Source organism: Catharus ustulatus, chromosome 3 (assembly GCF_009819885.2).
Source record: "Catharus ustulatus isolate bCatUst1 chromosome 3, bCatUst1.pri.v2, whole genome shotgun sequence".
Lineage (NCBI taxonomy): Eukaryota > Metazoa > Chordata > Aves > Passeriformes > Turdidae > Catharus > Catharus ustulatus.
Window position 1 is genome coordinate 17,779,958 of NC_046223.1, and position 26,068 is coordinate 17,806,025.

Genomic DNA, 26,068 nt, shown 5'->3' on the forward strand with positions numbered 1-26,068 from the left:
GCAGTAAGCCACAGTGAGGATTTTTAAGGACCATCAGGACATCATTAAATCCTATGTCTAATTTACTCTAGTCTAAGGATAGGGAAGCACCAAAAACATTAGCTGGGCTGTTATAGCTTTACCTTTCAAGATCACTTCATTAAGGAGTTGTTGCAGCTGCAAGGCATCAATAGTTGTGTCCTGATGCAAAATAAAACACAAAGAGAGGTCTGTGAGCATACAGTTTTCTCCTGTGTCATTTTTGCCCAAAACATTTTTTCCTCAGGCACTGTGGCAACCAAGAACCTCTGTTTATGTATCAAAGGAGCAGCAGCATCCCCTCTGGATCGTAACAAGGCTCTCCATGCTGCCGGGCAGGGGAGTTCCAGGCACTGCCATCACCATGGCTTTGCTCTGCAGGGATGGGGAGCTGGGGATGGGCAGCACAGCAGGCAGCTCTGGGAGTGGGCTGGGAGCACAGGCACTGCTGCCCATCCCCGACCCGGCTGCCTCCCTCCCGAGACACTCCTGGGGCACCCGGCGGGGCAGCCCCTGCTCGTTTTCACCTTCACACATTGATATAACCATTAACTGCAAGAGGTTCATTGTGCAGAGACTTTTGACAGGGATTTTTTTCCTCTTGACTAAGTCAAGGAGTTCTTTATAACAGTTTATTAAACCATTAAAAGCATCTCCTGTGAACACAGAGTTTGGCTCCGAGAGAGCAGGAATCAATTACTCAAACACTGACTGATGCCTGGTTTCCAAGTGCTGAGAAGGCAAATGGAAAATGATGCTGATGAGAGGGGGGGAACTACCCAAGGCTTTCTAATTGCTTTCAGCAAATAAACAAACCAAACCAAACCAAAGCCAAAAAAAAAAAAGTACACATGCAAGCCCATCACCAGCACAACTATAAATCTCCAATATTCCACTGATATATGGCATTAGACAATCTATCCCAGCTGAATGTCCCATTTTTCTGTGGGTTTTGGCAGGTCAATCAATACCATTTTCAGGGTATCCACTTGAGGATGGATCTACATGTAAAAAAAAATTCTAAATGGATTTGTATCAACATCATAGGTCAGTCTTTCTTTTTGCAAGTGCATCTGTGGTTTTGGTTTGGTTTTTTGTTTTTTTTTCCCAAACAATATGTTTTATGGAATGTACCTGCTTAGCGTATCTTAGGAAAAGAGCCTTATAGGAACTGTCCTGGTTCTGCCTCGGTACATCCTGCATCAAAAACAAAGAGCAGACATCAATAATTCAGCTAAAAACAGGAGGCAAAAGTCTGTGTATCCAAACAGCACTTTAATTTCAGGGGCAGGGAGTGTATAATACAGGATGCAGTTTTCACACCCCCAAAATAAAGTGGACTAGGAGTGAGCAACTGGCACTGCAATGAAGGAAGAACATATTTTTGATGTTCACAGCTAGTACAACCAGGAAGGAGCAGTTCAGGGCTTAAGGAAGATGACAGAACACATCCAGGGTGGAATTCAGCAAGTCAATACATGAGTATAGAGATAAAAGGCCTGATCCTTATTGGTGACCTTGGTTGGGATCACTGCTCAGGGCATGTGAACCAAGAAAACGGAGCATGAGTTGACTTTTCTCTCTCTTGTACATTCTCAACCCCAAAGACAAGCTTGGACTATACCTGATCAATTGCAATTGCAATGGTTAAGTGATTTTTTTCAACCTTCCGGTGAAAAAATCCACCAGGCACTAAGGTGAACTATCCTCAACATTATAAAGTTTTCAGAAAATGCCTTCATCTCTGTGTGAGACAGTCATACCAAAGAAGCCCAAATATCTGAACAGAAGCAGAAACTGTGGGTACCACAATTCATCAAAGTCAAAACATTGGCTAAGGACAACAGCCAGGTAAACTGACAGTTTGTCAGTGGAAAGAGATAAAAAGTCACCATTTACACTGCCCCTTTAATGGGGCTTAATTGAGTGCTGGAAAATTAATCACAAGGAAAGGATTCAGTTTTCTGTTCTCCTGAAGCAGCTTCACACCTCTGGCTTCAAAGATCTGTGTCTCTGAAGGCTGTAAATAGCAGCCCCTCGGTGGCAGGGCTTGGCTGGTGGGGCCAGCAGGGACTGGACCAGCCCTGGCAATGTGCACAGCTCACAGCAAGAAGTCAAAAACCCATGGTAGCTGGGCTGGAGAAGCAAATATGTGGGTTGAACTAGAGATGCAGCCAGTTTCAAAGAGCAGCTTGCTTTATGTCTCTGTCTCTGAAGACATCCTAATGAAAATCAGCAGAAATCTGATTTGAGTCTCATCCCTATGGACTCCAGTGCTTTATAGGATACAAGCACTTAAATTACCTCATTCTCACAGGGAAAGCATGTACAATCTCACTCACAGAATTCAGTTTCCCCCACAGATATATCCTCTTTTTACAGACATTGAAAGAAATTAGAATCTTTTAAGTATTCTCTCCCTTGCTATATTTGGTTTGTGAAGGTGTTAAAGACGGTGAGATGAAAAGGACAGATGGACAAGCTGACAGAGGGACTGTGTAAGACTTGTTTTCTCAAAAATCAGGCCCTGAAAAAGACATATGAGAAGAGAAAGGGCTTTGTTGTCACTCCTCTCTCTCCAGAGAGGTGTTCTGCCCTCCCAGCAAGATTGCAGGGTACCAGAGTCAAACTCTGGGACAGCAGCAGGTGGTGAAGGGAAAAAAAGAGCAGATGAAGAGGAGTCAGTAGAAGTGACTATCAAACAGCTTGCTGGGAACCATTCACCACCACCAGAATCTACCCCAGTTTTCAGAGTCTTACCATCAGCAGCACTGGGCTGGTCGAGGAGTTTGAGCTCCTAGAAAAGAGTTACAAGAATCAAACTGGGAGAAAAGAGGCCTTTCCAGGGCATTGATTTGCAGCTGTGGTGGAAGGCAGGGACCACCAGCAGCACTCACCCAGCCCATGGTCCTGCAGGATGCTCAGCACCCATGGCCCAGCCTGGCCCAATTCAGACAAGGCTGCTGCACCAGGCCTGGGTCTCTCTATGCAAACAGGCACAGACAGGGCTGAGCCTCCAGCTGCTCTGCCTTCCTCAAGCCAGCTCTTTTGGCAGCAGAGAGTCACTTGTCTCACTCTGAGCATGCCAGGATTAACCTCACCATGCAGAATACAGGGCTGCCCTGCCTTGAGCCACAGAAATTTTTCACCTCCTTTCTCTTTGCCCAGCTTAAGAGTCAGGAATAAAAACAGCATCCAGGCTATTAAAAGGCACCATCTAAATGTCTGCAGACTGCCTGAAACTGGGCCAGGGTCACCATTCCTAAGACACTCTTAGCAGCCACATTCAGTACTTGAGTTTTGCTTTCGGTAGAGAAATTAGACAAGCCAGGTTCTATTTTTAGAACATCTGTCTAGGTAAATGCTGCAAAGACCCACTGGAAGGTCATCTCCACACTTGGCCTAGCTCAGGAAGGTCTCTGAGGGTCACAGGCTCCCCTGAAAAGCTCATTTTCAGGGCTAAGCTGTCTCTCACACGACTCACCCTGCTGAAGGCAGTCCAGCCCACAGCACGTGCTCCTTGTGTTTGCTTTCCATAACTCAGGGGTTGCCTCAGTTGGTTCTGGGTTATTTTTGCCAGGGGCCAAAGTCTGGAAAGCAATCTCATTATTAAGATATGGCCCAGTGAGGTAAGAGGTGCAATCATATTCACTCTGCACAGGTGATGCTTCAGGTCATTTGGTGAGGCTGAATGCTGGGACTCAGAGCTTGCTCACCTGGAGTAAACCACACCCAAATATTCACGTGGTGAGGTGAATGTGTGTGTGTGTGGTAATAGCTGCCTTTGCATGAACTCTGATAGCATTTTTCCTCTAAACTTATCTTCAAGGCCACTCTCACGCCTTCAGGGAACCATGCCCATGAGGTGAAAGGATCAAGGCCTTTCACTACTCTTGGCTTCTCCAGGTCCCACTCCCAGAAGAATGGGACATGATCCATCTGGCATCCAGCTAGCAGACCATAAGAAACTACCAAACAGCTGTTAAGAATTAGTAAAAACAAGTTCCGAATCCTTCTTTCAGCCAAGAGAAATGACCCCACAATCAGGGGTAAAGGACAAATCTCACAATTATTGCTCCCTTGTGTGGCTCTTTGTACCAAAGCTGAGACCCTTGGTGGCTGCAGATGAGCTCCTGCCCTGCTCTGCAGAGGCCAACCTTGTGCAGCTGGCTGCACCCCCTCAACAGGTGCTTCACCCTCCAAGAATGCATTAAAAGCAAATTGCCACATCAGTTATCTTGACATTAAATAGCTAATTCCAGGCACACTGTGAGTCTGAGGCCTTTAAGGAGAATGTGTCATCTTACTCATTGCAGTCTTGATTCTTTATGAAAATCCGTAAGAGAAATTCGAATTCTTGGTCCTCTGTTGCAGCAGGAACAACGGTGTAGGTTCCTGGGCTCAAGATTAAGTAGCTGGTCACATCTCGAGTCCGGAAAAAGATTCGCTTCAGAACTCTGGAATTCTCCTGAAAGAAAAATGCAGCTGGCTATGTTCCTGCTAGGAGCCAAGGTAAATCAGAAGGACACTCACAGCAGCCTTCCATTCCCACACCTCCCTGAATACACACTGCTTCTACCACGCCTTGACCTCCCCAGAGGCCTGAAAAGCCCATCCCAGGGACAGAGCTCTTTCAAGGATCAATCACAGTTGCTCAAAGGTGGAGAAACTGAAAGAAACAGAAGCCAGAATGAATGTAAGGTGATTTGAAGAGAACTTCAATTAACATTAAGCAGAGTGGAGTTCACAAAGGAATCAAGGATGAATACTACTACTAAAAAATTCCCTGAGATCTTCTGTGACTAAAAGAGTATAGAGAGCTTTCTAAGCATGTCAGATGACAATGCTTCAAGAATCCAAATCCAAACCAGCCAGTGTCACAAGAAAACTGAGTATTCTAATTTTGCATCTGTTATTCTAGCATTTTTTTGCTGAGATGAAACAAATATAATGCAACAGCTATTACTATGATGACATGTAAAGATAGCATAATAAAAAACCCTTCCTTAACATATTCCCCAAAATATATCAGCGTGTATAAATTCCATTTAGAATGGTTATACAGCGTGGCAGAGTTATTTATGAGCCATGCCTTTGGGAGACAAGAACATAAAACTGCTATTTTGGAAGGGAAAAAAAATAGGATGACTACTGATACAGACAGCTGGGAGGTACACAGACTGCCAAGTATTATGGGTCAGATCTTGAGCAGATAGAAATGGGCAGTGTTGCAAAGAAATAAATGGTGTAATACTTTTCTTCCCCACTTTTGAGCCTTATTCCACATTCCTTCTGGTAAAAAGCAGAAGCAGATTAATATCTCAATGGAATCAAAACTGGTGTGAGATAAGAATCAGCCTCTATACATTTCTCAGCTCTATCACACAACATTAAACTTCCCTCACAGCCATGTATTAGTGTTCCACGTCTATATTTAATCAAAGGCTTCCTAGAGCTATCAGATACGTCCATTCTGGTTTGCATCCTTGCCTGCACTGCATTCTCCTCTCATCCTGCCAGGGGATGGTACTCCTCTTACTTCACAGCAACAATTTATGCGGAAGGTACCGAACAACGGATGATGCTGCTAATGAATCATGGCAGAGAAAGCAGATCAGGGAGGAAGAGTGAAGCCACATGAATCTTGCACTCTCCTTGTGCAAAGGAGCTACAAAACCCCTTGTTAACTTTTACCCAAAGATGCTCTGACTGCCCTCAGGCACCGAGGATGAACACTGGGAAATAAACTGAGGGAATGGCACTCACACCCACTCTGGTTTTAGCTCCTGGACTTGGCTTTAGCTGCTACCAGGGCAGGACACCAGACTGGCTGTGAGGAGCTGGTAGAGCAGCTCTCATATTAAAATACTTAGTGTGTGTCTATGAGGGAATGTTTTCTGTATAATCCTCTGTGTGAACATGCACCAATATCATTATATTGATAAAAGCTATGGTGTGACAGTGCAGCAGAACTGTTCCTTGCCCTCACTGCCCAGGTGCTCCACAGTAATCCTGGTGCCTCCAGTAATGCTCTGTTCTGGCCCTGCCCTTCAGGTCCTGTGTAGGAGGTCACTGACAAGGTCAGAAACCCAAGTGACCCAAGCCCCAAGGGAGCCTGAGGTGAGCCTGACAAACTCATGGAGGTTCACCCATCCTTGATCCATCTCATACCAAGAGAGTGAAAACACACCTGAGTATCAGCTGGAGGGAAAGAAAATTTTTAAATACAAAGCAAGAATAGAGAAAATCTGTCTCCTAGTCTGCTTCCTGATTAAATAACCCATTTTTTGAGGGAACCAAGACCTATATCATAACCTCTCAGTCAAGGTGACTTCTGTTAAAATAGGTGGACAATCAAGGTGGACATGCATCATGTGAGAGCACATAGAGACTTACATGTCTGGTGACTTTTGGGAATGCTGGAAGGAGCAATTCCCCATTTACTGAGTGGCACAGCTAGCCTGATGGAGTCCTGCAGGCTTGATACCTGCACAGGACAGAGAATATCCTCCCATAGGGATAGTGAGCTCCACTTGCTGGAGGGATGCCCTTTTAATGACATTTTTTATTTCTCACACTTTTTTTTTTATGAGCTACAAAGCCATGCTCTTCCTTTATGAGGAGCTGTTAAACTTATGGCATCAATTATTTAAAGTGTGGGACTAGGGCAAAACTCTCCAGTAATGAGGAGAATGAGGAGAAATTAGGGTTATAGCAATCCCTGCTTCCATTTTAGTCTTTGGGTTTAGAACAATAGCCTCCCACAGTCAACAGCCAAACAAAAATACTTTGAGAAAGGTTAGCATCCATCCACACTAGCAACTGTGCTTTCAGAGAGCCTGGTAATGCTCTGAGAACAGCTTGAAAAGGCACCACTCTGGACAGTCACCAAGAAAAAAACCCAGAGAAATTGTAGTGGAGGTATTTGAGCAGATTTGCTCCACACTGGTCTCAAGCAAAGGCTCTCACGTGTTTTGTGAATGTTTCTGCACGGCTTTTCAGATAGAAAACAGGAGGATGAGTAAGACAGGCCCACTTTGGGGAACGAGAGACCATCTGCTTCCCTACCATACCTGGAGTGCTGCTCGAGGGCTGTGGCTGGTGCTGGCTGTCATGCCTTGTGCCCAGCCAGCACAGCATGTCACCAGTACTGCTGGTACAGAGGACACTGCCCTGGCACATCTTCTAACCCGGGGACTCCCTGAGTTTCCCAGGGCTATTCTGGGATGCTGCAGAACTAAAAGTGCCACCTTTGTTCCTCAAGACATGAATAAAAGAAACTCAGCCTGCTTAACTCTATTTTTACTCTGAGTTTCTAAAACAGAAGGCACCCAGAAATTCACACCACATACTGACTTTTTAACAGACCAAAAGGCAATTCAGTCTTTCATTCCCATGTACAGGTAAAATAAACCACACAGAGAACAACAGTGCCTACATCAGATTACTGCACTTACTGTGATGATGGAAAAGCCAATATCCAGGTTTTTTTCATCCTGCATACCCTCAGCATGTTTTTGCATGAGTGAAATTGCTACATTATAGGTATTTGAGTCATGATCCAGCACTTTGAAAAAATACCGAGGGTTTGTTGAAGCTGCACCTGCTGAGAAAGTGTTAATAGGTTAACAGTAGGCACAGAGCTGTTCCAGCAGTACTAGTGCAAGATCTTGCTTGTGTGGACCCAGAGGAACAGGCAGTCACTGCTCCACCATCCTTTCAATGCAACAGAGCACCGTGGTCTCCACACCAGCACTAGAAGTTGAGGCATCTGGAGGTAAACTAATTGCACGTTTATCATTTTAGAAATGTCTGGCAAAGTCACAGAAGTTGTGTGGATTTCTCAACCCCCTACATCTGCTTCACCTACATGGTACACTTTCCCAGCAGCAGAAAAGCAGTGGCTCTTAATCAGGCACCTGACCCAGAGGCTGAGCTGAAAAGGACTGTGAGATGATAAACACATAGAAATGGACAAAATGGTGCAAAGCTGTCCTCTCCTTCCCTCCTGCTAATGTTTGTGATGGACAGACAGAATGTCAAGCACCAGAGGGAAATAGCTGCTTCTCTGCTTCTTGGCCAGGGAAGGCTTTGGTTAACAGGAAGCATTCCTGATATTTAAAAAAAAAAAAAAAAAAGGAATGAAGTGCCCAAAAGGCCTGAGATGGCAGCAGACTTGACCTTAAGCCAGATCCCTGTGTGGCCTTGAAAGCTGCAAATTAGAATGATTGCACTTGGACAGGGACTTTGCTAGAGGGCTGTCAGAAAACACAGCTCCAAGGAAAATGGCTCTGCCCACACTCTCTCAGCTCAGCACCTGCATCTCCTTGCTCAGTCCCAGTAACTGTGGTGTGCAGCAGCACAGGCATTGCTTTGTTATCACACCTTGAGACCTGGTGACAAGGTTAGGAGCAGGAGCCTGAAATCTGTAAACCAAAACCTGTTTGCTGCTAAATCAAGGATCATCATTTGAGAAAAAAAAAGAAGCCTCTTCACTGATCAGATACTACCATCCTAGATTAAAAACACAAAGTCCAAACATTGATACAGCTGTAAAAAAAAAAGTGAGATAAGACAAAAATATAAAAATATACTACTACTACTGATCGGAACTTACAATGCCAGAAGAGTTCTTGCACAGGCAGTAAAACCACTGGTCTTATCTGCCCAAAGACCTTTTTACCTTAAAGAATAGAGCTTTGTAGCACCATTTTTTCATTCCATAGCCATTTAATTTCAGAGTACTTTTTGCTCTGAAAAATCAACAGCAACAGAAGTTTCCGATGAGGTCCCCAGTAACACCTACTGCAACTGGCTAAAAGAAGATATACAAGCTCATTTTGACTTCAAGAGTCCAGGGTTCCTAAATCACAAGCCTTCAGTTTTAACTCAGCAGCCAGTGCTGTTGCTTTGTTTCTGCCTGTTTAGCTGATAAGTGCTGTAATGGGAAAAGGCAGGCATTAACAACTGGCAATCAATACTTCTGCAGTTGGGTGCTCAGAGTGAATGTTTCATTGTAAGCATCAGTGGAGAGGAGGAGACAGCATCCATTACCCGAGGAATAGTGGTTCCTCCCAGTGCAGAGGAGGGGACAGCATCCATTACCCGAGGAATAGCGGTTCCTCCTCGTGGGAAGGCCTGGGCTCCACAGGTTGGTGTAGCTGGTCAGAGACCACATTGTGCAGTGCCCATCTCCAAAGTCCAGGAATGTTGGGGTGTTGTTACATATATACACCCACGAAAACTGCTCCTGGAAGTTCTCACAGGACATCCTGCAGAAAAGGAGGAAATCTCATCATTCAGTTTGAGACAGAAGAACATTGCCAACAGGTAAGGGAGGGAATCCTGGCCCTCTTCTCAGCCCTAGTGAGTGCTGCGTCCAGTTCTGGGCTCCTTAGGACAAGAGAGACAAGGAGTTCCTGGAACTGGTCCAGTGGAGGGTTGTGGAGATGATCAAGGAGCATCTCCCTTCTGAGGAAAGGCTGAGGGAGCTGGGCCTGCCCAGCCTGGAGAAGGAACCTCATCAATGTCTGTATCTGAAGGGAGGGTCAGAGGTTAGACCAGGCTCTGCTCCGAGATGCCAAGCAATAGGACAAGAGGGAATGGGCAGAAACTGATATACAGGAAGTTTCACTTGAATATGAGAAGAATTTCTTTACTGCTCAAGTGACCACACACTGGAACATGTTGCCCAGAAAGGTTGTGGAGTGTCCCTCACTGGAGTATTCCACAACCATCTTATCACAATCCTGTGCCATGTGCTCTGGGATGACCCTGCTTGAGCAGGAGGTTGGGTCAGATGTGATCTCTTCCAGACTGACCCACTCTGATTCTGTGAAGACAACACTTAGGTATCCACATTCACCCCATGTCTTTAAATGATCCTGCTGCTGCCCTGCTTTCCTCAGAGGTCCACAGCGCATGTGTGCACTTTCTGAATAATCACTTTTTCTAAGGGACAGTTAGATTATCCATGACTAAACTGTATCTGAGAGCAATCAGAGGCAGTGAAAAACCACAAGCACCTGTGGAGCAGTCAAGCTCAGTGAGGTAGTGTGACAAAATGACCAGCTCTCAGAGGGCTGGATTTTTACTTCTCTCAGTTTGGTTTTTTTTTTTCATCAGCCTGTCACTTAATCTTGGCCAACTCCATTTTCTCATGTCTTGCTTCCTCTGAAACCACAGGGTCAGAACCATCTCCATTTTGCTGTTTGCACACAGGGTGCCTTGAGCCACCACCAAGAACAGAGAACTGCCAAAATTACTTTTTTCGTAATGAAGATGAATAGAAAACCCAGTAGACAAAGATCAATAGGGAAATACCAGAATTCTCCATCATCCTTATTTCTGAGGAGGGCTTCTCTGTATTTAGGCTCAACACGGTCCCATTGAGGAGAGCTGCAAAGAAGAACAAATCAACAAGATGTGAGGCACAATTTTTCACCTTTGGCCTATTCCTCTAGCCAGTCTATCAGGTCATGAGGGATCAGGAGGGATGAACAAACTGGAAACAGGACTGTGTGTGCTACCTTCATAGCCAAGGCCAAAAAATCAAATTCTGTGCCTTTGCTGTGCCTGAGCTGCCACCCATGGGGTGGGGAATCCTCCCCACTGTCCTGGTCACCTGTCCCCATGCTGGAGAGGTCAGTGAGGCACCAAGCCACAGCACTCTGAAGCACTGGTATTACACTGACATGTAGAGTGTACATTACCCAGTCAAATGTTTATAATTAAGTGATAATTGTACTTTCTGCAGAGTTTAAGATAAATAAACAGCACGTGGATCAATAATTTATTGATCTGTGCAGCTTACCTGTGAACCTGCTACTGACATTTCAATTACACTTAGGACTGTAGTTCACCCTTCCAAAAGGATGGGAGGATGCTGCCTGAGCAGAGAGCTGTTACCCCTGCCCTAGACACGTCTACACAACCCACCAACCCTTCCAGACACAACACTCCAGCCTGACTTTCCCAGCAGAATGCTTGTGTGTGTAGTTCTACAAACAGGGACGGGTGGGGCACAGTTAAATAACCTAAGAGTGGCACAAGAACATCGCTCTAATAATGGAAACACTGATACAATTCCAAAAGGAAAACGAAGATCTATTTATTTACAAAACACTGTTGCAGTCTATATCATTCCTTTCTTTAGGAAAGAGATGTTGGATTATTCACACAGGCAGCAAAATGGTCTTGCATCCCCAAAGCTGCATAAATGATCCAGAAGATTAGTTCAAGCCATTCCCTGGCACTTTGCCTTTGGAATAACCAAGGACACTTTCTGTTCCTCTGTGTTCAATACTGCCCTGCTCCATGGACCTGTCTAACCATTCTCTTCCCAGAGTCAGACTCATGGGAGCAGAAGAAAGAGGAGGAAGGTGGATGTGTGATTACTGCAGGAGAGTTCAAGAGAAGCAGCCAGCCAGCATCTAAGGACATGGTCAGAGCTTACTCCAGGAAGTAAGAACTCTTTCATCCATTACTTATGTAGAATTATGCACTGGGTAACATGCATACACACAGACAAGAAGGGACACTTGAGCCTAGAAAGGCTGCATTAGTTTTCCCTGGATTGGATTTCTGTGGGCAGTTGCTACACAGATGGAAATAATGATTATAATTAACTGATTTGGAAATATCTGTTTTGTTAAAATGGATGTGGGACAGAGGTTCTTATAAAAGATTGATTCCCTATGACATTAAAGCTTTAAGACTCTACTTATCGCTCCAGGGCCCCTTCCACTCCCCATGGCCCCATGGATTCCAGATCCTGATGATATGTTTCCAGCCATTCTTGTAGGGGATCTGTAAGGAGGAAAGAAAAACAAACTCAGTCCCAGCTTTTCACAATTTTGATATCCAGTGAAGGGTAATAAAATGAAACTTCCTCTACACCTCAGAGACTAGATTTAACCTCTGATTCATTTTCCCAGCAGTGGAAAACCAGTGCCTTCTGCTACATTGCAAAGGAATGATGTGTGAGAGAAAACTGCACCCATTTTGCTTTCCTGAGGATAGTGAATAGCTGACACAGAGAGAAGCAGCAGCATTCCTGTCACACTGCATGAATTCAACAGCCTTGGGAAATTCCAGTGCCTAATTCTGCACATCTGATGCTGTGAGTCAGCAAAGGCAGGGACTTTGAGGAATGAGGTCACCAGACTGCCTGGAGTGAAAGCCAACAGTCAGCACAGAGAGCTGATGATAAACACAATCTGTGGGTCTGTGTCTACAATACTGTGGTTTGCAACAGCTGGAGTTTCTGGTGCTTTCCTCCTTTTGCTGCCACTGATTTAAGTGAGAAGCAATTAACTTTTGCCAGTGAAACCAAAATGGTGGAAGTGGAAAGGAGAAGCAAACCTGTGTTTTCTGGCCCTACTTATGCACAATACCATGGCAGCCTCTGGGCAAAGGCCCAGCCTCTAATCATTTCCCCTCAGGACAGCCCCTTGGGTGTCTTGGCACTTCCTTAAGTGGGGCAAAGAGTGTTTCTCCTCTCTGCACACGCCAGGAGCAGCAGGAGGCTGGAACAGCCTGCTTCTCCTCCAACAGAACTGGAGACGCTTCTGCCCCTGCCCTGCAAAGAGACAGCTGGGGCCTTCTCTGGAGCTTGGCAATCCCCATCTTTCCATTTTGTAGCCCTCTGGCTACAAGCAAATGTCCTCCAAGCATGCCATGGCACAAGGAGACATGAACCAAAACAAAGCTCATAGAGAAAACCAACAGAGAGGGAGGGATAAGGGAGAAAATAGCTTAGGGAAAGCAACATCTCCTTTCCAAAGTACTTTAGGTTCCAAGATTCAAATGTTTTGTAGCTATCTTGCTTGACAGCATAGCTATTGTTTGGTTTCCTTCTTCCCTGTTAGCTCTCCCTGTGTGCACTACAGCTTACTGGGCTAAGCCATGTTCTGACTTCTGGCTGTAAAAATCCTTAATTTCTTTTGATCCATGTGATAAATTGGTTCTCAGATCATCAATATTAATATTCAGCCAGGAGCAGTTCTGCATGAGTACAACAGCTTTAAAAGATGGAGAAACGCTGTTCTTGAACCAGTGATTTACTTTTCACACAGTGATTTTTGGCAGCTTATGATTGAGCTGAACAAATGTAGATTTGCATCATATGACAAATCCCACAATTCCAGCCAGTGCTTCTACTTGCATTTGAAACACAAAAGCACATTTTTTAAGAGTCAGCATGCAACAAAAATCTCCAGAAATATTACATTTGCTGCTGAAGTGTCCCAAAACAAAAATAATTTTAAGTTGCATTTTCAATTAGAAAACAATATGGATTCAGATATCCTCCCTCTTTTTGTTGTGCCAGAGTCCTTCCATCTCTTGGAGCTTGAACTATGTCCTTTCAGCAATCCCCCCTAAGTGTGAAGCTAATTCAAACCACTCTGCCTGGAACAGCAGTGCACCTGCCCTGCAGTGCATCGTCAGTACAAGATCTCCAGACGGGAACAAGTCCCTGGTCTTACCTTCACAGCTCCTGTGATGGTGTAGGCATGACCCTGAACAATCCCATTCCTCAGCTCTATGTTCCTCCTTGACTGCAGAAGGGGGGAAAGCACAGCTTTTAGCTCTCTGTAAAGACACAGCCACCAGCTCCCAGAACTGTCTTTTGCCACCACAGCAGTATCTCAGACACTGAGATACTCCACAGGAATGGGACTGTTGTTCCCACTGCAGCCACAAGCAAGCCAGGAAATCTAACAAAGCTACAGGATCTGCACTTCTTTGCGAGTTCTTCCACAGTCCAGAGCTGCTGCAACTGCAGGATGACCTGGACTGGGTGGTTTGCATTCAGCCTGGGAGAGTGCAGAATTTCTCACTCACAGCCAGGTCAGCCACCTGAGCTGAGGAATAATCCTTAGCTGGGGAAGCAGGCACCCCAGGAGCACGGTCACACAGTTTGCAGCCACACATCACATGCTGTAAGGGAAGCCTCAGAGGCATTTTATCAAAGGTACTTGCCTTTTGCAACTTCCCAGCATTAATAACAGCAAGCCTACAAGCCACAAGGAGATAATTGAATCCTCTTAGAGAAGAGATATGTGTTTTAGCCTTGCCAGAACTGATCACAAAGCTATGAGGCCAAAATCAGGCCTGCTGCAAGAGGAACGAGCCAGGAGAGCAGCCACAGCCCCCTCTCCCACAGACCAACCCATCTGCATCTGCCCAAATGCCTTCAGAGTCCTTATCAAATAATCCAATCTACTTCCTGCTGCCAAGATCCCTGTGGGCACCCATAAACTCAGTGTTTTACAGAGTGATTACGGGCTTGTGCAAACACGGCCAGCCAGGAGGGCCCTGTGACCCACCTGGCCCGGGGTGCTGCACCCCATGAGGCACTGGGATCTGTCAGCAGCTCTCAGGATCTCCTTCAGTTCAGGAGGGGGCTCCTTCAGTGAAAACTGCACTTGGACTCCACCTGTGAAGTCTACTAAAGCATCTGAAAGGTAGCCTCCGTTCAGGTTCTGGTAGGAGCCATGCACCCTATGGAAAAATTTTAAAAGATTAAAAAAAAAAAAAAAAAAAAAAAAAAAGGGGGAGGGAAAAAAAAAAAGAGAGAGAAGTTAATCAGTCCTTACACTGTTTTCATAAACAATGCACAGTGCTTGCTTTAAAAATGAGCGTGTGCATCGAGGTGGTGAGCACACGGGAGCCTGGGGTGTGCAGATGTTGTGGCCAGGTAATGAAAGGAAACGTGATGGAAATACTTGGCCAGGCACAACACATGCCTTGTGGAAGGAGCAAGACAAAGGGGCAGCTTTTTCTATGTATTCATCCCCATCTGAGGCAGCTGTCCAGAGCCATTTACAGACAGTGGGAAATAATAAGGTGCATCTCATGCCAGCACAGGCATTTTAGGGAGATGAGCTGAATCTCATCTTGAAGCTTCTTTTTCTGAACAGGAAGGGAGCCAAGGGTGACTAGTTCAAATGGATGTTTCAGGTCAAATGGAGCTGAACTGTTAGTTTCTGCATCGTACTTATACAGGATTCTTCACAAAATTTGCCAGTACTCCTTTTGCAAATGAGAAAAAGGAAAAGAGAGGTGAAGGTATTTGCCCATGCTACCAGGGCAAGGCAGAAACGAATTCTCAGCACTGTTTCCAGTTCACTCTGCTAGAGTGCAATAATAGGATAATAATTTAATATGGCCAACAGAGTCCTTGTTGTTTTTATTGTGTGGTTTTTATTGAGACAGCAAATAAGCTGGAACATGCTGTACTTAGAGCAGGTAGAGCATGCTGTTAAACCCCGCCATACACACTGTATTTAATGAATGTAATCAAATGAAGTCTGCAGCTAATTGTATTTTGAAGAGTTGTCCTTGTCCTACACTGATGAAAAGAATTTGTCTTGGGCATTGGGGAATAACTTCTCAAATGGGAATCTCATAAACAGCATTGCTTGCAACTTTAATTTAATAGAGGTTTGGTATGCATTGTAATTAAAATCTTATGCAGCAAATTGATACTGAATCCTGAGTCAACTTTTCTGAGGTATCTCAGGGCAAAATGCATCCTCTTCCTGAGTTGCTCTCATGCTGCTTTAACATTTGCTTATTCCTGATCAAATCTGCTAAAATTATCTTCTCTTTTCTTCATCTCCTCTTCAGTGCATTGCAAATATTACACCAACTTCAGGTACCAAGCTCCAGCCCTTCATCCCACCCCTAATACAGGACTTTTTCTTCAGCATTTTTAATAATGGCAAGATGCTAACGGACCACAATCTGATCCCTTCCCTCTCCAGAGGATTTAAAAAAATTGTTATCTCTTTATTAGGCATTATTTACTCTGCATACTCTGGGGACCTCAGCTAAGAGTCAGAGCTCTCTGTGACGTGAGAGCTGATCAGAGTCCTAGGACTGTATGTGTTGTGCCTGGGCATGTTCTTCAATAATGCTTCCTCTCATTGCCTACTCCAAATATCCACATGATCTCTGATTAGTGGCTGTAAACATGGGTAATCCATGCTTAAACTCTGCAGTTTTAAACAGAGGACAACGTGGGAAGAAAACAGAGACAAAGAAGTTTGCCTGAAATCAGGAGGACATTCCAGGCCCTTTTGTGTCACCAACCATTGCCCTGCTCCTTTTGCTTCTCAGGCATTAACATTCCAGAGTTGAACTGGATAGATTTAGGGTTGGCTACCTTTAGGGCTGGGTAGAGTTAGGTCTAACCCAAACATCTCCAGTTTATGTTGGCCCTGTGTTTGCTGCAGCCACGGTTCCCTGCATAAGCACAGTACCACATAAGCAGCTCTCAGCCTGAGCTCCTTCCTGTGTGCTTTGCGCAAGGCAGAGGGTGAAACCACCCACAGAAAGCATTCAGCACTGGGTGGAAGAACAGACCAGGTATATTTACTTGGCATATGCTTTTTCCAGCAAGGATGGCCAGAATTCATTTGAAGTTCGGGGGTGTACAAACAGGTATCTTCCATTTAGGATTGGCAGCCGGTCATCTATCACTACATCCACCCATTCTCCATATTGCCAGAACTGGAAATAAATTAAGAAAAAAAAATTAGAAAGAGAGAGAGAAAATAAAATAATGAGCCTCTTTTAAGCACTTATGTCCATGCCAAGAACAAGCCTCCTGAACTAGCACAGGAATTAATTTAAAACATGGATATGTGCAAGTTCTCTCCTGAACTGCCTCAGGTTAATGGCCCCCATTGTTAAACAAGCTACCAGGGAAAGCTCCTGGGGAGTATAGCTAGTCCTGCAATCAGTGGGAGGAGAGATACAACACGGCAATGTGCTAATGTTCTTGGGCAATAGCAAGATTTCAAGAAGATAAAGAATGATCAGCAGGTGGATTCCATGAGCCTCACTACTCAGCCACACTTGAATTTTTCCCCACAGTGCAGCTCTTGGCCAGAGAGGCTTTGTCAAGATCCAGCCTCTAAATTTTCTTTCCTCTGTTTCAATTAAGACTCTGACATGCTGTCATGGAGGGAGACAGTGCAGTGACTAAAGACTGTTTTGAGGTGTTATCCATCTCCTTGATGGATGTGAAGGACACAGGCAGTCTCTCCAGCATGTGGACAGAGCAGGTGTTTCTCCAGCTGATCCAGCTGATGAGATTTTCAAGGGAAAAGACAGGAATAGAGATCTGTGGGGATGAACTAAAGGAGCCATTTCCAGAGTCATTAGCAGATTAATGTAGCTTAGCATGATTTGAAATCATAAGAGGCCAAGCTCTTATTTGCAGTAATGCTAAGGACTCTAGTGGAAGTATGCCAGCAATAGATTTAGTCTAGCATGATTTTATTTCAACAGCTTCGGTCAATGAAAAACCCCAAAATGAGCTGCTCTGCTGGAAAAGCACAAGATCAGATCTGCCCAGCAGCAAAGCATCTTACAGACTGCTCAACTGAAAGCAGGTCTGATTCTACTTATGTTCTGCCTCACCCAGGCCTCTCCCTCCCTACATAACAGTGGCAGGAGGTGGCAAGGTTGGAAGCTCTAACTTGAGCTCCAGGAGAGAGCTGAGGCTTCTGCTTGATTTTGGCAGGAGGGGGCTTGAGGAAAAGCCTTCCACTGGCTGTCCTTGGAAGGAGAGACAGGCAAAAGGACTGTCCAAAGAGAAGGTGTCCTTTCAGTCACCTAAGGAGCCCTTCTGTCACCAGCTGGAGCAGGTCTGCATGGAAACAAGGTGTGACATCCAGCCACACCTCCCCACGGTGCTTCATGCGCAAACAGAACAGGCAAATAAGGAGAGCACACAGGGCTCGCTGCAGGGATTACTGCAGTCCAAACCCAATGAGTGATGTTCTTCCCAAAGTCAAGCTCCTTGGCCATGTTTGGTAGGGAACTCAAGCTGGGAGGCTGTCTGAATGCAGCACTGTGTTTTTCTTCAGCTGGATTTCCTGACTGTGACAGACTTTCAGATGGTGGTCTCATGTGAGCTCACAAGGACAGGAAAAGCCAAAGTGGGAAAAAGAAACCTCATGGAAAGCCCTAGAGTGCTCTGGAAGTACAAGAGTGGTACAGAGAAGCCATTCTCCTGCTTTCAGAGAGGATCACTTTTTGGCTTGAGTCTGGCTTCGTTAAATGTCTTTACACCCCTTTATGGGATTTAAGTACTGCAGCTGTGAATGTGGTAGTAAATAAAACCAAGAATTGCTATTTAGGCAGGATGCAAAGAGGGAAGATCTTCAATTCCACATTTATGATAAGCCTTTTAAATCAGGACTTTATTTTCCTGGGCTTAAGAGGAGGAAAAAGAAATGGACAGTCCCAAGGTGACAACAACACATCTAGGGCCCTGATGGTCAAGGGGGGAATGCTGAGGGGTTATTTTGCCTCCTTTTTAACTTCCTGGACAGGGATCTTAGAAAAATCCAGTTCTGGAGTCGAGTAAGGAGAAAACCTCATGTCTGTCAACTGTCACCAACCTTTTGCATGGTGCTAAAAGGCACTTCTTGGATGTTTGCTGAAACTGAGGTCTGGACCATTTATGGTCTTTAAAGATTTAATCTGTTTCTTCCTGAGGGCAGGGACATTAACAGCCAGGGCAGATCCTGTTGCTATCACGCCAGGGAAGGCGAATGATAGCAACATGCTCTTTCATGAGAAAAAGAGACTTTTATTGAAAGTTTGACCTGCATTTATAGGATGGTTTGCAAAGCTTAGGCAGGAGAGTAGGTTATTGGATAGTATAAGAAAACACTCTGTGTCATGAATTCATTTACTATTGTATGAAAAACAACAAGTGTTTAATTTGTGTTTTTCTTCTGTTCTATCACTGACAGAACTATCTTTCTGGGAAAGTCTGTAGCCCAAAGCTGTGTATTTTCACAGCCTGGGAAAGATTCTGGGCTATTTAAGACAAGCTGAAGCTGTGTACCTTCACAGCTTGGGAAAGATTCTGGGTTATCTAAGAAAAGCTTGGGAAAAATCCTGGCTGGAATTTTCCTAGGCCACTAGCAGTGTCCACCAGATCCCTCCAGTTGAGAGTTGATGTGCTGTGCAATAATCCCCTGTAGTCCCCTGGAGAATACTTCTGGGTTTTTCCCAAGCTGAGGTGCTGCTCCTCACTGTCACAAGGAGTGACACACTCTGCCTCATAGGCACCACACTTTCTGTGGCAGAGAAAGGGATTCCTGTACAAACATGGGACTAACTTAATCCCTGGGGAAATAACATCACTGTAATTATTCCCTAGATAAAAACATCACCCATCTTAACTACAGCTGATGAGGAGTTTAACACCCTTGACTCTTGCAGCTGAACAGCTGTACAGGAACACTGGAGCAGCCCCTTGTATTCCTGAGAGGCAACATGCTCCAGTTCCAAAATGGTGGGAAAAAAAGTTGTAAGCTCAAATTTTCACATTAGCATATGATATGCCTTGTTTGCAATTCTTCACTGAACTGAGGACTGGTGGCTTAGCCTGTGGATGGCAGTAAAATATCTTTGATGGAATAATTGAAAGGCATTGCAGGGAAGCATTTCCATTCAGAGGAGCTTTCTCAGGGGTTTATTGCTCAAGGAAAGCCAGAAACAGTTGCATTGATTTGCAGATGAGATGACAGGGAAAACATTTTCAAATACTGTAAGGTATTTATACTGCTTAAGATTTAAGGATTGTGCCTAACTAATCTTTTCAAAGCTCCTGTGAAAGACAATCTAGCTTGCATCCTTTTAATGTGTTTTAAGCAGACTGGTGTCCCTTCAGCTGGTTTATCTCCTACAGTGTGGCAGTGTATGCTGGAAATGGGCCAAGATAGAAACATCTGGTATTCCAAGGAGCAAAGGAACAGGAGCAAAATTTAGACTGTCCACAAGATAATCCTTCTGGGGCTGCTCCACAAGAGCCTAGGAGGGCAAAGAAGTTTCACTGCCAGAGCTCTTTGTTTGGTGCTGAGCTGCATAAAACAAAAGAGATTTGTGAAATAAGGGGGATGAGAAATGGCTGAGTTTATCCTGATTTTCTCCACATCCAGTTTAGCTTCTGGAGTTTAGTGGTGCTGCAAGCTCTTCTAATCCCACCAGATATTTATTTGACTCAGATACAAGCAAGCAGAGCCTGCCAGTTGCTATCCATGTCACCCTTCTGGGAGACTCAGACAATTTTAGGAGTTGGTAGAATGTGAGATTTACTAAAAAGCCTTGTTCCTCTCTCTGAAACAAATCTCTTTTCAAAATATCAAAAGCCTGTTCCTCTGATCTGTCTCCAAAGAGTTGTAATTTCCAGCCATTTCAATGAGCTAAAAGGGCAAGGTGAAGTGGGGAAACAGAAAATGAGGCCAAATAGATAGTGCAGGTGAGATGACAGCCATAACACACTGCCCAAATCAAAGCAGCCACCAGAATGCCACCTAAAACATGTACACAAATCTATCTGAACAGCTGGTATTGCTGCCTTTGCAGTCATAACTTTCAGAAAAGGGCATCAAATTCCCTGAAGTGCAACTGCACCACCTGGAGCACAAGGAATCATTAAAAAAATCAGGATTTCCCACAAAGTTCTGAACTGGGAGTCAGCACTGAAGAACCAAAGCATTCAAGGACGTTGAGATTTGGGGCTGCAGCTTGGACCCCTTTGCAATCCAGCCAGCCAAGCTCAAGTGGTACCAGTACCACAGGGAATACATACCCGAAAATGAAATATCCCAGCATAATCGTCCTGGAATCCTTGGTCCTTTGGTATAACATTTTCCAAAAACTGTTTTCTCAGTGTCAAGGCACCCAGGGCAGCCAGCATCCAGCAGTCACCTCAGGGGAGGGAAGAAACCAGTGCATTCAGTCAGTTATTGCTGTTCTGGATCACAGCCGACTCTTTAGAAAGAGAATGGGCTGCAACATCTAAGAACCACTTTGCTAAAGGCAACCAACATTCTTCTGTCTTCTTCTCCCTCTCCAAAATGCTGAAGCACTGCCCAGGATTCACCAGCAATGTCCACTGGGAACCCTGCTGTCACTCAAACACCCTTTTGTACTTTCAGGCTGCTCCTATCTTTTGCAGTCATGTTGAGACTTGCAGTCCAGAACAGGAAACCTTCAAATTTCTCAGTGGAGTGGGAAATGGATTTCTTTCTATGTGGGAGCAGAGCTGCTCCCAAAGACAAACACAGTCCAGGAGTACAAGGAGCACATAGGGGGCAGATCCATACTCTGATACTGGGTAAGTATTGGAGGAGTTAAACAGAAATATCCACAGGAAAGAAAACATTGAAAGTCAAATGAAGATATTAGGATGGAAAGATAATTCAGCCCTAGAGAAGCTGGAGCCGTGCCTACTAACCTACTTACACTTAACTGTGTTTGACCCTTCTTGAAGCATCTGCCTGATCTCAGCTGGATCTCCATTTCTAACCTTGGCCTTACAAAGACAAAAGGCAGATGCCAGACAAAAGCAACAAAGATTTGAGGTGCTGCCTTTGGGAATCCTGTTAAATATCTGCAATAAGTTGTGTGTGTGGAGTTGGGCCAGTCTAGATTGGCCTGCACTGATGATTTACTGCAGCTACCACGGTCCACATCTTCCCACCAAATACTTGGAACATGGCAAAGCAGTCACAGGTTTGTGCAGATCTCTTCTAAATCAAGAATATCACCTTACCTACTTCTCCTTGCATGATATCAAATCTGCTAACTCCATCCATGATCAAATGAGGATTTCTCTGAAGTTCCTGGAGGAAAGAAAATGCAAAGAACAGTGCAAATACCCAGCCTTTGCCAACAGAGTGTTTGGGCCCCTTGAAGACCTTGCCTACTTTTTCCACATCTGAAAACTGCTTTGCTTGAGCCCTGATGTTTTGCTGCCTGCCTTCAACAAAACCAGAGGAGATACTCACTCATCTCTTCTTTAATCTGCTCAGATATTCCTGGGGATGGGGCCTGGGGGGTGGCTGATCCCTGAGTTTTCATTTGGGTTTCTCTAATGCTTCTGACACTTTTTAGAGAGAGCTCTGAGCTTGGCATTGAAATCATGCAATTTCCCAGGGCACAGCAGGGCAGAGACACACATATCTCCCAACGAAGTGGAACAGGTCTATACTTCAGCTCAGCAGTGGGTCTGGGAGCATTTTACACTCTGAGCCTTTTGTGTTTCCATTCAGGTCTAATACAGGTCAGCCTGGGCTGCTTTTCTTCACTCTGGTGAGGAAGATATAGAAAGAGAGCTTAATCTCTGTCTGCAAAATCCCATAGGCCTGGCTGACATTTTTGATTCAGGGAGAATTTTCCTTAAGAGTCTTGCTTGGGCAGTGAAGGGGGAAGCACTTCAGAGCTTGGCTTTGCACACAGAAACATGAAACATTCTCTATTCTGTGGGATATCTGAAAGCTCAGGAAAGAATGGCCTCAGCATCCCCCATGAGTAACCCTTGGCACTCTCCGTCGAGGTAAGGCTCTGTTTCGAAAGAGCAATCAGCCTGAAATAGGCAAATCATCACACATGTAAGAAAACAAAGAGCTAAAAGGAAGAAGAGTCCTGGTAAGAAAAACATTACAGCAGCCCTTCCCTGAACAGGCCCTGGCATTCCTTCTCCCCAGCTGATCTCACATGCTGCACAGAAATGAGACCAGCTCACAATGTGACTCATGACTTGCACGGCTGCGTGAGCTCAGCATTAGCAAATGCTGTCAGCTTTCTGAAATGGCTTCACAGTGATCAAACCCCTCTAAAAAGTTTCCCTGTCAGGAAAAGATGCAATGCAACGTCACTGCTCCAGACTGGTGGGCAGATCATGCTCCCACAGCACTGCTGACGTGGGGGAAAGCAGCCTCAGCAGGCAAATTCCTTGAGATGCTTTTCTACAGCCGTCTCCACCTATCCCAGGACTTTGGGGATTTGCAGCAAGAGATTTACCCATGGCATGGGAGCAGGCCTAAGATGTGTGGCCACCAGCAGCAGTGGTTGCTTACTGTATAAGGAAGAAGCAGCACTGAGCCCTTCTGCTTTACATCCATCCCAGCTTTATCATCTCCCTACCTCCATTTCCCAGAGCAGTTTGTGCCCCTCACCTGGGTGAACTCAAAACTTTCCACAGGCAGGAAAGATTAAACTGCATGGCAAGGCTTTGCCTATGCTTTTGTGTGTGTCTGACTTGCTAGTAGTCATCCCAGAAAACCAGCAGCATAAAGGAATGGGTATTTTTGTTTCCCCATCATTTCTGAGGGCTTTGAAGTCTGAGTTGCCAGAAGCAGGGTGGCTGGGCTACAGTGCATAGCTGCCACAGGGGTAAGCACCATCCAGGAGCATGAGCCTGAAACTAATGGGAAGGCAGCTGTGTCTTTATGGGATCCCCGAGGAAAGGGCTGATGCTCTGCTCTGTGCCAGGATGCTAAAGCTCCTAAGTGCTCTGTGGATCCTGCTAGCCTGCCATGGGGACTAGCTGAAAAGGCAGCCCATTAGATGCCTCACCAAATATTCTATTGCCCACCAAGGTGTTTGACTCCCCAGGGAGCAAACAGGATTGAGCTGAGTCATTAAGCAGGTTCCTTGCTGAGAGAACTGGCAATTCTGTCTAAAACCAGAAAAGACATAATCTGAAGCCAGCCCCAGCCAGCACGCCTTGACTGTGCACACAGACATCTCTGTGGCTGTCAGAGGGAGCACTCCAGTGCTTGCATTCCCCACCACCCTGGAGCTCTGCTTCCAGGAGTCTGCACTCCCCACAGACTCTGGGGCAATAACTGAGACACAATACAGAGTGTGTTGTTTCCACTAGCCAGGGGAAGGGGCTGCTCAGCAGCTGTCTGAACCCACACAGGGATTCTGACAGAGCAGAGAGGACATAATTGTGATGGGTGCAGTGCTCTGGAAATCTGGGCCTTCCAATTAGCTCCTCTTTCTTCAAAGGCAAGAATACAGCAGTCATAAAACACCATATCATCCATTATTGCAGAGCACAGCTAAACACATAGTTATCACTACACAAAATGTGCAAGCCTCACTATTTCCTACTGCTCGAATTGCATGACAAAGAGAGAAACCACAGCTTTAACTATAAGTCTGTCCAGAAGCATTGCCCTGTTTCCCTGAGATGAGGCTTTGTGGCATTTTCACAGAGACTTTCCAGTTTTAGCTGGAGAGGGAAAGAAGAGGGAGCTCAGGGAGGCACATGGTCTCTTCTCAGAGTATCTATGAGCCCTGCAGTGAAGGCAACCATATGGGCTGCAAGTCAAGCACTCTGCCTGAACTCGTCCCCCCAGGACAAAGCTCTCATCACTCGCTTTCCCTGGCCCACTGAAGACTTCATTATGAATTCAAAAGGAAAGAGAAGTTCGAGTTCAAACCAGTTCATCCTCTAGAGCATGGTCTTACCACAGAAGTACTGTTCTAAAGGGCAAGACAGAAAATTAATCTGAGAGGTGGAAGGAAAGTGTCCTGTACATGCATTTATCTCTAAATCTCTTTTTATAATTGCTTGAAATTTTTAGGGAAGAACAAGTCCCCAGAAGGAGCTGGAGGTGAGTACTGTAGATGTAGACCACATGCAGACATGCAAAGGACACAGTCAAACAGTTCTGTGAAAAATTGGAAGCCTGAGGCGGGATTTCCTAGGCAGTGTAAGCCAGTCTGGCATCAGGCTTGTCTGGTTGGATGCTGGCCACTTTCCCACACATTTCCCCACTGGCCCAGCATGATCCTGAGTGCAGGGATAGGGCTACTGAGGGTTAAGAGGCTGGAGCTGACTGTTTGCAGAGCCACCTCCTGGTTAGTTCACTTAACCCTAAAATAAAATGCCAGCCGTGTTTCTGTTCCTGCTTCCCTTCAGCCACCCTTGTGTTGTTCCCCCCTGGTTCAGCTCCACCATCCTTGCACATCCTGCCATCATGAGTCATGGTGCTCCCTGTTCAACACACACCAGTTATGACAAATAAAAAGGCTGCTATTTATTGAAAGCCAAACTGTTCTCAGCTGGACAAATGTTAATTCAGCAGCACTGCTGTGCATGTAATAGCGTTGCTGTGGATTAAGAAATAAACACGGAACTACCGCTCCCTGGGCTGAAGGCACTGCCCAGCAGTGTGCTGAGGGGTCAGTCACACCACTCACACATCCCATAACCACAGGAAACCTGCACAGAAAGGAGGCAGCTGGGGTCATGAGGGAGGGCAGAACAAAAGATAAAGGTAGTGGAGGGTCTGGAGCACAAGTCTCATGAGAAGCAGATGAGGGAGGCGGGTTTTTTTAGCCTGAAGAAAAGGAGGCTCAGGGGGGTGACTCTCTACACCTTCCTGAAAGGAGGTGGTGGCCAGGTAGAAGGTACAGAGTCTTTTCTCCCAGGTAACAAGTGACAGAGCAAGAGGAGATGGCTTCAGGTTGTGCCAGGGCAGGTTTATGTTGGATATTTGAAAAAAATTAATTCACTGTAAAGGTGGCCAAGCACTGGAAAGGCTGCCCACAGAGCTGGTAGAGTCACCTCCCTGGAGGTGTTTAAAAGTCATGTAGATGCCTTTTAGTGCTTTTTAGTGCTTGGCAGTGCTGGGTTAATGATTGGACTCTGATTTTAAAGGTCTTTTCCAACCCACACACCCTTTGCTGGGCCACACCAAAGGTCTGATGTGCAATGACTTGTCTCCAGCAAATCAGAGAGGGAGAGGATAACTGAGCAAGCCAAAATTAATAGGAAAAATCAGACTACTCTCAAGGGGTTTGCTTGCACTGACAGAACTCAATTCCCTCCTTTACAGCAGAATAGCTCAACTCTTAATTGCCTGATTTCAATACAAATGCATTGGTTGCTTATAAAAGCTATGGTCTGCTCCAGTTCTCTTTTGCACTGGAAGAATGAGCTCACCATAATCCATGCAGGTGTAGAGCCCACAGATGTAAAGCTAAGCCTTGCTGGAGGGTGGACTGATGTCAACAACCTGACAAAAACAGAAACCAGCTCGGATTTCACCTGAAACCTGTTTGCTTTGTGTGGCTAATTGCTAAAACAAAGGAGGCAAAGACAAAGGAGGTGAACAAGGGATGTAGTCCTGTGTACCTGGAGCCTTTGAGAGGCAGTTTCCTTAGAGGTCTTGGAACCTCCCACTGGGATCATATAGTAAAAGCTGGAAGTGCCACG

The 26,068-nt window shown here is 45.4% G+C and overlaps 1 protein-coding gene across 1 annotated transcript in view; it reads right to left on the reverse strand.

Annotated features, from left to right (window-relative positions):
• The window catches only part of CAPN13 (calpain 13), a 48,424-nt gene that overhangs the window by 12,909 nt on the left and 9,447 nt on the right, over nt 1-26,068 (reverse strand). Inside the window, exons 4-16 of the mRNA XM_033053734.1 lie at nt 21,608-21,677; nt 20,642-20,760; nt 16,403-16,536; nt 14,349-14,523; nt 13,506-13,577; nt 11,741-11,826; nt 10,342-10,416; nt 9,073-9,290; nt 7,476-7,621; nt 4,326-4,486; nt 2,779-2,815; nt 1,153-1,215; nt 123-180 (exon numbers count right to left, since the gene is read on the reverse strand). Coding sequence (XP_032909625.1) covers nt 123-180; nt 1,153-1,215; nt 2,779-2,815; nt 4,326-4,486; nt 7,476-7,621; nt 9,073-9,290; nt 10,342-10,416; nt 11,741-11,826; nt 13,506-13,577; nt 14,349-14,523; nt 16,403-16,536; nt 20,642-20,760; nt 21,608-21,677 — 1,414 coding nt within the window. The remainder of the gene's footprint in view (nt 1-122; nt 181-1,152; nt 1,216-2,778; nt 2,816-4,325; nt 4,487-7,475; nt 7,622-9,072; nt 9,291-10,341; nt 10,417-11,740; nt 11,827-13,505; nt 13,578-14,348; nt 14,524-16,402; nt 16,537-20,641; nt 20,761-21,607; nt 21,678-26,068) is intronic.